The sequence below is a fragment of the Pseudochaenichthys georgianus genome, chromosome 7, assembly GCF_902827115.2.
Source record: "Pseudochaenichthys georgianus chromosome 7, fPseGeo1.2, whole genome shotgun sequence".
In the NCBI taxonomy this organism is placed as follows: domain Eukaryota; kingdom Metazoa; phylum Chordata; class Actinopteri; order Perciformes; family Channichthyidae; genus Pseudochaenichthys; species Pseudochaenichthys georgianus.
Genome location: NC_047509.1, coordinates 40,428,329 through 40,441,410, shown reverse-complemented (window position 1 = coordinate 40,441,410; position 13,082 = coordinate 40,428,329). Strand labels below are relative to the sequence as shown.

At 41.0% G+C, this 13,082-nt stretch overlaps 1 protein-coding gene across 1 annotated transcript; it reads left to right on the top strand.

The window, feature by feature from the left end:
• Nucleotides 1-2,631: 2,631 nt before the first annotated feature.
• On the top strand, nucleotides 2,632-12,254 carry haus7 (HAUS augmin-like complex, subunit 7). Its single transcript, XM_034087445.1, has 9 exons — nucleotides 2,632-2,712; nucleotides 4,674-4,789; nucleotides 4,885-4,955; nucleotides 5,039-5,100; nucleotides 5,546-5,736; nucleotides 6,288-6,402; nucleotides 10,791-11,003; nucleotides 11,849-11,960; nucleotides 12,050-12,254. The coding sequence occupies exons 1-9, from the start codon at nucleotides 2,656-2,658 to the stop codon at nucleotides 12,109-12,111; spliced, it is 999 nt and encodes a 332-aa protein (XP_033943336.1). The 5' UTR covers nucleotides 2,632-2,655; the 3' UTR covers nucleotides 12,112-12,254.
• The last annotated feature ends 828 nt before the right edge of the window (nucleotides 12,255-13,082 follow it).

The window sequence follows — 13,082 nt, the reverse complement described above, 5'->3', positions numbered from 1 at the left end:
CACAAATAAACCCATACACACACAATTGAAGACATGTTGAACATGCATTCCTGGCACGCACACGCACACACACACACACACACACACACACACACACACACACACACACACACACACACACACACACACACACGATGCTGGCAGTGGCTTTGACAGGTGATGACTATAAGAAAGAATGTGGGCCATACTCTAGTTGTGTCAAAGTGATGTGTGTGAAGTCAAACATCACTCAAACCATGTTCATCCCTCTTATAGGATCATAGCGATGTCTCGCCTGCTTCTCCTACTGCTCTTAAGGCCAGACTCAATGAAGCTTTAGCAAGAGTGGAGAGTCTCGAGCGAGAGAGGAAGAATGCCATGGCTAGAGAAAAGAGGGCAGAGACCACAGTGAGGACTCTTTTGGGGGATTTGAGGGAAAAGAACCTCATTAATGAAGAACTCAAAGAGGCTTGATTTCTACTCAGGGAAGATGAAATTAGCACTTTGAAATTCATGTACATCTTACTCTTACACTCTTTATTAAACTCCTTTGTTATTATATGAAGGGGACTTATACATTTGTTCTCATACAATTTCAGATCTTCAAATAGACTTGAAGGCAAAGCAGGGCCATGAGTACTCAGAGGACCACAGAGAGTTTCCCCTCACACTCCATCTACATGGTCCAAAGGCATACGAATACCTCAGAGAGACTTACAAAAAAAGGTAGTCTTAATGTTGTTCAATTTCATTTTTGGAAATTACGGTTGCAAGTACGTTAAAGTGACTTCTCAATTTTTTTTACAGGTGGCTGTGTTCGGTGGATGGCAAGCCTGGCCTGAACAAGATGATGCTGGAGAGAAGATGCCAGGACGACCAGGCTAAATATGGATGTGTTTCACTCATGTTGGATGCCATGGCCATCAGAAAACATGTGCAATATAATCCACATAACCAGGCAATGTCTGGTTTTGTCGACATGGGTGATGGAAACAATGAGACCGATGCTGCTACTGAGGCTACAAGGACATTGGAAGGCTCCCATCGCATATTACCTGACGAAGTCTTTGTCACCTGAAACACAAAGGGTCCTTCTCAGTCATGCTTTGGAGGAGCCGCATGCACGGGGCATTCGGGTGTCATGAGCAACTTTGTGTAAATATGGTTTGGGCAGGGTGGTTTTATGTTCTTGTGTTTAACTTGAACATTTACATTTTTTATATAGATATAGAAGTAGATTTTCATTTTTTATAACATAGATATAGATATTCATTTTTACTGATATATAACTTCTGTCTATGTATAATGTATTTTTGTTTCTTCACTTTTCAACTTATTAAAATAGCTGAGTAGTAGGCCTACACAATCTGCTTCTGCTTCTCTATCATATATAGACCATTTGTGTTTTTTTATGTGTGTGTGTGTGTGTGTATATATTAGCCTATATTATATATTGTGTGTCTTTTGCAAAATACCTATCATACATAACATAGGCTATCAAATACCAGAATATTCTATTGCTGTTAAGCCTATGAATATTAAAATACGCCGAATCATGTGTCCGGTATCATGCCTACATATATGGCGTTTGCAGAAACCCCCCCCCCCGTGAAAATCAGTTTTGTATTCAGCGAAAAGTTTTTCAATAACAGACTGAACAATTTCATAGAAAAACACAAACTTCTCATCGAAAGTCAATACGGATTCAGAGCCAATAGATCAACATCGATGGCTTTAATAGACTCACTTGAAGAAATGACTAGCTCAATTGATCAAAAGAAACATGCTATTGGAATATTCATTGACCTAAAAAAAGCATTTGACACAATTAATCATGACATATTAATAAAGAAACTGGAACGTTATGGAATCAGGGGTGTAGTTTTGGAATGGGTAAGAAGTTATTTAACCAACAGGCAACAGTTTGTGAAGCTGGGAGAGTGTTGTTCTTCATATTTGGACATTACATGCGGTGTCCCCCAGGGGTCAGTATTGGGGCCAAAACTATTTATTATGTATATTAATGAAATATGCAATGTATCGACAGTACTCAAGTTTGTTTTGTTTGCTGATGACACCAATATATGTTGTTCTGGGGACAATGTACAGCTACTATTAGAAGAGATCACAGCTGAAATATGCAAACTAAAGTTATGGCTAAACAGTAATAAGTTATCATTAAACATGAATAAAACAACATTAATCATATTTGGAAATAGCAATACACTAGCATCCATTAAGATAGATGGGATTTTCATTGAGAGAGCTAAAGAACATAAATTCCTTGGAATCACATTTGAAGAGAAACTGAGCTGAAAACCACACATAAAACATATTCATTCCAAAGTCTCAAGTAGTATTGCAATTTTAAACAAGGCAAAACAGATTCTTGATAACAATTCCCTCTACATTCTTTACTGTTCATTGGTGTTACCTTATTTAAGTTACAGCTATCATACTGAATACATATTTACTGTGAATATGTGCAAAAATGTATGGCATATAGCTGTCTAACAGAAGTTAAATTCATTTCTCACTTATTCTGTTTCCTTTTGAGCTTTGCCAAAAGCCACTCTGTCAATATTGTCTTACTTGGGTTGCCGTCCGGCGTTGTCCAATATGGCGGACCATCTTGCACATGCGCACTACAGATCGGGTAGTGTTGTTGTTTGGAAAATGGCGGGGGCTTTGAAAGAAAAACAACTCGTTGGACATGTTTATGCTACACTGCAGGTACACTTTAATTTAATAACAATGCGAGCTTTTACAACGTTTGGTTATTGTTGTTTATTCTCAAAATGCTAATAAGTAACGTTACATGTTGTTATTATTAGCTCACTAAACGTCCCTACGTGCTTCGTTTCCACCTGAAAGATAACATCCGAGTAGGAATATTAAAACATATTTGAACCTTTTACCCAGCAGCGGGTAGATCGCTGCTGTTTTGGAGACTCCTCCTATAGGCCTACATTTGTTGATTTTAATATTTGGATGTCTGCAGTGTTGGATGAAGTACTCAGATCCTTTGTTTAAGTAAAAGTACAAATACGATGGTCTTCAAATACTCCATTAAAAGTAAGAGGCCTGTTAGTTACTGAAGTAAAAATTCAAAGTATTGGCATCAACATAAACTTTATGTAAAAGTACAATATGTTAAAATTACTCTGAACAATGGCCCATTACAGAATAAGATGATCAATAATAAGTACAGAAGAATGACTGTATACGTTAAATGTACTTCAAAAGTAAAAGTACTCGATGTGTAGAAAATATATTTTCACAGTATTATTAGGATTATGGTTCTTAAAATACTGTGTAATATTTAGCACAGTAGCCTACAGCATTAAAATAACATATCAGCATATCATGTGTTTTTTATACGCACACATTAAGTGTGAGTGTTATAATTCATTAATGTAGTCGAGTAAAACGATTATCACATTTGCCTTGTCATTTAGCAAAGGAGAAGTATAAAGCATAACATGAAAATATTCAAGTAAAGTCCTGGTACCTCAAAAATAATTCTTAAGTAGAGTACTTAAGTAAATGTACTCTATTACAGACTGGATGTCTGAGATCAAAACTCAAATAATACTATATAGATATTTGTTTATGCTTTTGGAAACCTCTTAATATTGAAAAAAGGTTAAAGTTGAGATTTTTCTAAAGAGTAATTTACCTGTACATTTAAAACATTCAGCTCTCAACCTGAACAACACTTTAATGGCTCTTAATATTGTCCATTGAATCAGGTAAGGATTTCCACAAGGACCCCTGTGAGTCATAGTCACCGTGGTTACTGTCCCAGGCTTTGTTGTTACGGGTCCCAAAGTTGGTACCACAGAGGATTCAGTTTGTCCTCTGGGTTGCTTCTATTCAATTCAATATAACACACTGTAACATAACATCACATCACATTTCTCAGTTTGAGTGTCCGTTTCTGTCTCAGTGCAGAACTGTAGCTTAAAGGTGGGGTAGGTAAGTTTGAGAAACCGGCTCGAGATACACTTGTTGTTATATTCCATGGAATGCTCTTAACATCCCGATAGCAATTAATATCTTGAGTGCTTTGACAAAAAATGTCATCTGTGGAAGCCGTAGCTCTGTAAAAAGCACGACCAATCATCTGAGCCGGCCCGGCTAAAGTAACTGGATGGCCTACCTGCCTGTCAGCCTTCCATCTGTGCACACATTTATCTCGTGCCCTCATTGGTCATGTGCACGTTCGTGTGTGTTGGAGGAGGGACTCTGTGAGGAAGAGGCAGATTTTTCCCGGCTGTGTATTTTCAAATTCTAGCGCACTCGAGCCGGTTTCTCCAAAATTACCTACCCCACCTTTAAGTGCAACATCTCCATAAACCTATTTTATATAACTCTCTCACATTTCTGTCATACATGGAGTTTTTTACCTCAAGCAACATTCTGTACATTATCACATGTATAACAGTGAATCAGGGCAAATGTTATGGTGCAAGGTGCAGTTATATTACACTGTGTTAAAGCCCTTAATTAGCTAGCCGTTAATTTGAACACGGCTATCACTCAGAGAAATACTAAATATAAAACCGTAAGGCTATTTCTATGTGGATTTCATCAATATGATTCCCTTTTAAACTACACAACTTCTTTGCAATAAAATAGCATTCCACATGATAGAGTTCATAAAAAGTCCCTGTGTTTGTGTCTTTGTTTAGGCTGCCCGCTGCCCCCTGGTGGAGGGTCTGTACCTGCAGGAAGCAGACAGCATGCTCCAGCTGCTCTGCACCCCCTCCCAGCATCGCACAGACATCCTGGCATGGATCTGCAGCAGGTACAATAAGACACATGTCACAGCTGTTGATTTGTATCAGAAATCACTTGCTAATAAGCTATTCCTTTTCCCTACCTTGACCTGTGTCTTCACAGTATTAACCCAACCTTTGCCTGTTCCGAGGCAATATCTCTGAGACCCAAAGACCCAGAGGTTCGGATTAAAGGTAACATTGATGTCTAACAGTACACAACTAACAGCCTCTTGATGGACACTTAGTCATTCTGCTGTGGTCTGTAATACAAACAGAAATGTGTGTGCTGGGGCAGGAGCTGATGCTGTGCAGAGCAGAGGACCTGGACCTGATCAGGGTGAGAGGCTGCATTAAACAAGTGTTCATGTAGGCAATTAACATATATATAGATATTCATAATATCTTACAATTAAGCATGTCACAATAACAACTTTTTATTCATGATAAATTGCCCAATAAGTTCTTGCAATATATAATATCATATTTGTTTAAGTGCCATGAAACACACACTTTTATTCCCAAGATATTTAGACATTGGAATTTGAATGAAAATAAATGATTAAAATAAAAAATAAAAAAACAATACTACTCTTAGACACTGTCAACGGATAGAATGCCCAGATCTTCTCAGAAACTGAAATCCTCCGTTTGTATCTGTGAAATTCTTCTGTAAAACCAAAAGGTCAACATCAAGGTCGTTTTTTATACATTGTACGCTATATGAATTCAATACCGTAAAGACCTAGTCGTAACAAACAGTAAAGGTCTTGTTTCGTCTCCAGGGTGATGCGAGTCCTCGCCGGCAGCTTGGGTTCCTGCAGCAGCTGCTGTCTTTAGTTCCTGCCTGCGAGAAGTCTGCTGGGCGCAGAGCGGACCCGGAGGCGCTGCTGAACGAGCTGTACGCTGCTGAGAACCTGCCTCACTTCACACACATGCTCGCACCGGCCCTGGACCCCTGGCCTGCACACATCAAGTGCGTTGCTGACTTTGAGCGCACATCATATCCCTTCACTCGGCTTTTCTCTGCTGCATGGCTCTTGATTTTCTCCCAAAAGAGTGGTGCGGTGATGATGTGTCTTCTGGAACATTCAGAAGTTTAGAAATCCTTCTGTGACCAATGCCATCAGTGTGTCAAGGTCTTGAGAGAGCTCTTTGCTTTGCCCCACCATGAGATGTTTCCTGTGTGACTCCTCGGTAAGGGGGCACCTTCTATAGGCCATCAGGTGGGACTGAGCCAGCTGATATTACTGTGCGCTGACGTCTTGGCTTTCCATGCCTTTCTGCACCTCCCTTTCTTCACGTGTTTAATACTTTGTGTCATTCCATGTTATTACACATAGCTTATTTTCGGAACGTATTTGTTTTGGTTTCCTTGCATGTGTGAAATGCATGGGTTCTTACCGACATCTGGTGTACATGTAATGTCAATAGCATCTTTAGAAATATATTTAATGAGACAAATGGTGACGTGTTCAATACATATTGTACCCGCTGTGTGTCTCACTGCCAGTCCTTGCTTCACAGGGCGTTACGCAACAGCACCAAGTCATCGTCCCACAGATCAAGTAGAGACGAGGCTGCTGATGGAAATGCTCTTTTACAGCAGGCTCAGTCTACACTGGAGAAGCTGCAGTCAGAGGTATGTGTTCAAGTGGCTTAGAGATATAGACAGGGGTGCACATGACTGGCACGCATGCACGGCAAAAATCTGAAGTGCGTAATGTCACTTTTGTCACTGCGCGCCTTTGCGTACCTGAGAGGTCATCAAGACAAAACACATTCCCTCTACACGCGTTTCTTGTCAACACTCAGTGGAGTAAACATGTCCAAAAGACATTAAGCAGATACTTTGGCGTTTTGCTCCCTGCTAAAGATCTTCTGACTTTCTATGACTGATTGAACTGGAGCCGGCCGAGCCGCGCAGGACCTAACCGATGGACCTGTGAAGCTTACAGGAGGCAGAGGCTTAGATCACCGGACGACAGAGTTGTTCACCGTGTGCACAGACGGGGTTAACGTCGGTATGAACCAAAACTCCGCCAGCTGGCTGCAGTGGGAGACTCCCCTGTGCACACTCTGTGCCCTGCGCGCACACTGGAGAACTTACTCAGGGTGTTAATGGAAGAGTTTGGAATCAAACAGAGAAGTACTCAGATCTTGTGTAGGAATTCAAAATGCTCCTCAAGTAAAAGTAGAAAAGTATTCTCATCAAAATATAGTGAAAGTAAAGACAGTAAAAGTAGTCGTTGTGCAGATTGGTCCATTTCAGAATAATATATATGATGTTTTATAATGATTGATCATGAAAGTGTTCTCAAAGCTGGTGAAGGTGCAGCTAGTCTGAAGTACTTTGGAGACTGCAGGGTAGCTGGTGAAGGTGCAGCTAGTCTGAAGTACTTTGTAGACTGCAGGGTAGCTGGTGAAGGTGCAGCTAGTCTGAAGTACTTTGTAGACTGCAGGGTAGCTGGTGGATTCACTCCAGGTGGAACTAAAGTCTGATTCAACACTTGGTTAGATTTCACATCATTCATCCAGATCTGAGAAGTAACTAAAGGTGTTAAAGAGCCTGTGACACGGTTTCCCCCCATCATCCAAACCCATCAATTTGAGTACATATTGTCCCCTTGAAAACCGTTACTAAACTGATTTTGGATATTTGTACTTTAATAACCATTAATCTGCCTTCAATGTTGACCATTTTCTGGATCTTCTCGGGGATTCTTCAAGTCCCGCCAAATGATGGGTGACGTCATTGCGGGCACAGCGCTCCAGCTGCACCGTCCAGGATCCCAGCATCTGCATGTAAACCTTTATATATATACAGTCAGATGTAAACGCACGACGGCGCACACAGCAGCAAGCTCAGACAGCGATGACAGGTTAATGTTGAACGTGTCTGAGAGCTCATGAGGCTGAAGGATCGGTTTATGTTGTATCTGTTAGAAGTTTAGGAATGAGGTGCGTCAATATGGGCGATCATATGGTCATGTAGCCAGTGGTGGACTGGGACTAAAAATCATCCCGGGACTCTCGACCGGCCCACTTCGGTACCGCTAGTAAATTGTCAACGGGGGGAGTGGGGGATGTCAGGGGCGACGGGTGCTGTAGATAGTAAATGTAAATATGTAAATATTTGTGTCACTGCATCCTGGTAAAATACAAATATAATGTATAATGTCTGTGTCTTTGACCTCAGCGCTGCTCGCCACCTGTACCCTGCACTACGAAGCCAGTTCAACAGACCCTGGATATGTTTGAGTAACAAACAAACTAACAACAACAAACTAACAAACGAGATCTCGCTAAGCGGTCCTACGACGCTGGTTATCAACTCGGTAAATCAAGCCAGGGTTTCTCTCTCCAGCTGAGAGCGCGTTCACGTCTAAGACACGAGTGGATCTGACTTTAATTACATTTGTCTCGAGTGTTTCGTCAACATAATGTGTTAAATAATACTTCTGCATCCAGTCTGTGACACTGTGAGTGTTGCACGGCCAGATGAGGCTGGAGAAGCTGACTCAGATCAGGAAATATATGATATATTATGATATTATATGATCGATGATCTCATTGATGATGTAATATGAATGATAAGTGCGACACGTCGGCGTCTTCTCTGCATACGGCAGTTTAAACTGGATTTCCTTTATCCTGTAATATGACTTGAGAGATTTAAACTCCGCACACTGAGTTGATCTCTTTTCTATAGACGCCGGAGGCGGGCAGCGTCAGGTAAAAGAAGTTATTTAGCCTTCTCAAACCTGAGCCTCACGCGCCGCCTATGGGGGATGTGCTAGTTACTTATCCGACCGGCCCACTTCGGTACCGGCCCATCGGGATTCGTCCCGATGGCCAGTCCGCCACTGCACCCAGCCCACGTAAACTGTCAACGGGGGAGCCTCGCTGCGGGGAAACGGTGGACCTAGTGTCCCGATCGGAGTGGGAATAATAATAATAATCCGTGCATTTTATCCATTAATTTCCCCGACATTGTGGTAAAAAACCACGTTTAATCCATGTTGGTGTACTACAACTACAAAAAGCATCGGTTTGTTTTCTCATCAGGAAATGCAGACCGGCTCAAACAAACGATTTGTAATCATCATCCTCACTCATCATTTAATGTATCATATGTTCGCCGAATTGACATGAAAGCACTAATAAATGTAGTTTCATCCACTTGAGTTTACAACCACAAAAATAATCGATTTGTTTTTATATCACATCCGACGGGAGGAAATTCAGCAGCTCTCACTACCGATTATTAATCCTAATGTAATCATCATCTTCACCACGATCATTTATGTTTATGTCGCCGAATTGACATGAAAGCACTGACAAATCTGAATATACTGTAGTCAACTTCATTAAAACGTTATTAACGTGCCTAAACTCAGTAATTCACCATTTCTAAGCATGACAACACACTTTGTCCGTGTTTGGCTCTCTCGCCGCACAGAGAAGCGTTCCCGCATTGACGTCACTTCCGGCTTCCCCCAAAACTTCAAAATGAGTCGAAGGAATTTCCCCGCGATGTTCGAAATTATTGATATTTAACGGAACGGTATCGCTTTTTCTTTTTTAAACTGACGGTTCGAGATTACTAGTAGCCCAATACACACATGCATTTCCAAACATTTGGACTACCTATGTTGCAAATGTATTATCTCTTCAATTTACACACGGCATCTATTGCACGTCTGTCCGTCCTGGGAGAGGGATCCCTCCTCTGTTGCTCTCCCTGAGGTTTCTCCCATGTTCCCTTTAAACTGGGGGTTTTCTCTGGAAGTTTTTCCTTGTACGATGTGAGGGTCTAAGGACAGAGGGTCTGAGGACAGAGGGTCTAAGGACAGAGGGTGTCGTATTGTCATACTGATATTCTGTACACACTGTGAAGACCACTGAGACAAATGTAACATTTGTGATATTGGGCTATATAAATAAACATTGATTGATTGATTGATTGATTGATTGATTGATTGATTGATTGATTGATTGATTGATTGATTGATTGATTGATTGATTGATAGATATTTCATTGCACAACAGTTGTTGGGTGGCGTCACAGGCTCTTTAAACGCATGTAGTGGAGTAAAAGTACACAGTAGCATCAAAGTCAAGTAAAGTACAAATATCTCAAAATTGTACTTGAATACTTAGTAACTTCCCACATCTGAAATCAGATATGACTTCAAGTCATGTGATCATTTCTTAGTATGTGATCCTTCAACTTGGCCTCAGGAAATGCAAGGACTTCCCAGTTTTGGAGAAAGCAAACCGGAGGCTTAAAAAGAGACAGGGAGGTGCATCTTCATCATCTAGCATGCAAGAAGAGGAACTCTCTTCTTGCTAGATGATGAAGATGCACCTCCCTGTCTCCAGTGAAGGAGACACTGAGGAGGACAGTGAGGAAGTCACACCCCACTTGTGCACCCCTGGATGCAGAGCCTTCGACTGAAAGGTCTTGTATCTCTATTAGGATCCACACTAGCAGCAGCACGAGCATTGGCTATTCTCCCTGGGTCTGCATGCAAACAGTCATACACACATTGAAACACTAGCACATAAACACAACATACATAAACAAACAAAACGGCTCATCTCATGAATAGTCAAGTCAGTGAAGTGAAAGAAAACACGTCTTCCTTTCAACCATTATTAAGAAATAACTGAAATGCACATACACACAGAGAACATCTTCAATTATTATTTCAGTGATGAAGGTTTTCTTTGAACAGTTATTTAGTATTCCCGTGAACAATGTGCCCCGGAAATATTTCCAGCTGCCCCCGTTTAGCTTTAGGCGTATTATTTGATACTTGTGTCAAGCATACTGAGAGAGAAACCTTTCCCTGTCTCTGTCACAGCTCGGACAGAACTCCCCAAAGCACCTGGAGACCTCTGCCTGACAGTGAACCCGCTCAGCGTGTCGTGCATGTCCATTCACTAGTTGTGTAAGAACTCAATAACACGTTGTAACACTATAAACATTTGTCTCTCTCCGATCTTTCCTCCGGTTCTCCTCAGTGTGAGTTCCTGAGCGGTGAGACTCAGAGTTCCGGTGTGTTCTCTCCGGGCTCTCTCAGGGTGGCAGTGTGTGACCTCCAGATGTTGATGGCTGCTTTCAGCCATGTCTTTGAAACAGACCTGAGAGCTTACTGCAGCCGAGACCCCCCCGGCTTCAGCACAGAGACCCACGTCTTCCAGAGGATCCACCAGCTGCTGCTGGCCTTCACCATGGTACCCATACATCTGTTCAAGAATCTGTCTCAACACAGACTGACGTGTCGCTCTTCCCGTAGAGTTCCAAGCTTTATTCCGAACGTTGACATTTGATTTCAGCAGCTCTCGTTTTATAAATTGTTAATGTTCTGTATTTGCAGATTTGGATAAGGCAACACTAATGTTATTATAGTATGAGTAGAAATAGATGCTGTGTAGGATGGCCTAATTCTAACGTTTCTGATAGCACCAGAGTGTTGGAAGTCCAAACATGTAAATGTAATGAAAAAATAAAGTTGTACCCACTATTTACAACTAGTTGTTATCCAACCACATGTTCTGCTTCATTCCATATGTGTTGGTGTTTAGCAAAAACAACTTATATACTGCAGTAAAGATCTGTCCCTGTGCTGCACAAAAAGCCACCCTTTATTTAGTTAAAGAAGCTTTAAGTAAAAGACTTATTCAAGCCAATGAATCACTTTACGCTAATTGAATATTTTATCCTTCAAGGAATTGTTATTTGATGATGAAGTTGTAGACTGAGGAGATAATTCACTATGTTCTATTGGTTATCACTAGAAATCAACTCTGTGATCTCCACACTAACACAGTCACAGTTGGACAGTATCCCTGCGTCACCTTGAAGAATGGAAGAGTAACGCGTTGCCAGTGGTTCTCTTGTCGAGTGCTTTAATACACGCATGCTTTGTAATCAGAGATAGAAGCTGTGTGTCTCCATTTTCTCACAACTTCTACAACGTCGCACATTTGAAGCTTCATTCAAACATCTCATTAAAACATTCCAATCTAAAGAAAGGATTGGCGCTGACACTTTCTCTTGCATGCGTCTTCTTTCTCAGGAGTTGGAAATGCTAAAGGCAGTATCCGAGGCTTCTGCATCTGTTACTGAGGAAGTAGAGCAGCTCCAAACACAGCCCAGCTACCGGAGCAGAGGAGAGAAGCGCAATCTACGTGAGTGAATATCCGCGTTCACGTGCACACTCGTAGGTCAATTATACGCTGATGAAAAACCGTGTTCCCTTCTCTTGTGTTTTTTCCAGCTGATCAACTGCAGGAACTTACCAGGCGAATAAGAGACGTGTTCTCCCTGCTTCAGTCCTGATCCACAATACAATAGTCACTATAAATTCACAATTCAGCAATCAGCCATTTTATATTTCTCCCTTACTTTGTCCCTTGCAGAACTCAATTTTAATATTTATATTGTATAACTGAATAAATGTACCTTTTCTAAATTGTAACCCATACAGTTTTATCTTGTGAAGCATCATTCATTTCTATTTCTTTACATTGTGTGATGATCTTTTCGGGCTGCAGCAACTAGTTGATCAACAGAGATTGTTCAGGGTTTCTAAGGCTGGAGGATGTTTAATGCCAACTTTAACATAACTAAAAGTATAGGTGCAAATGTACACGTATAACTTAATGGTAGGGTAGGTAAGAATGGAGAAACCAGCTCGAGTGCGCTAGAATTTGAAAGAACACAACCGGAAAAAATCTGCCCCTTCCTTCAGACTTCCTCACGGAGCCCCTCCTCCAACACACACGAACACATGACCAATGAGGGCACGAGATACGTTTGTGCACAGATGGAAGGCTGACCGGCAGGTAGGCAAATGATTGGTCGTGCTTCCAAAAAATGGTATGGATTTGTTCTCAAAGCACTTAAGATATTCATTGCTATCGGGATGTTAAGAGCATTCCATGGAATATAACAAAGTGTATCTGAAATAAATGACATACCCCACCTTTAAGGTTAGGAATAGTTTTGCCCAGATCTTGCTCTAAATATCTACATGTGAAATGCATTCAGTAAGTCATATAAACAGATGTTAACAATTGATATTTTTAATTGCGATGTCAGAAAATGAATCATTCATACAATTCTACTTCCCATATCATAGCATTTTGAAACCTATTGAAAATGTATTCCAGAAACTAAATGCCGCCTTGTTTTTTGGATTCCTTTTACAAGCTTTAAAATGACACAGGTGACATGTGGAGACGTTAAAGGTGCCCTATCATACTGTTGTTCATCAATATATTATCGCTCTCAGATATATATACAAAACA

Coding starts and splice junctions, on each gene's coding strand:
- haus7 (XM_034087445.1), top strand. CDS start 2,656: ATGGCGGGGGCTTTGAAAGAAAAACAACTCGTTGGACATGTTTATGCT. Junction 4,956..5,038: donor CCCAGAGGTTCGGATTAAAG/GTAACATTGATG, acceptor TAATACAAACAG/AAATGTGTGTGCTGGGGCAG. Junction 5,737..6,287: donor CCCTGGCCTGCACACATCAA/GTGCGTTGCTGA, acceptor CTTGCTTCACAG/GGCGTTACGCAACAGCACCA.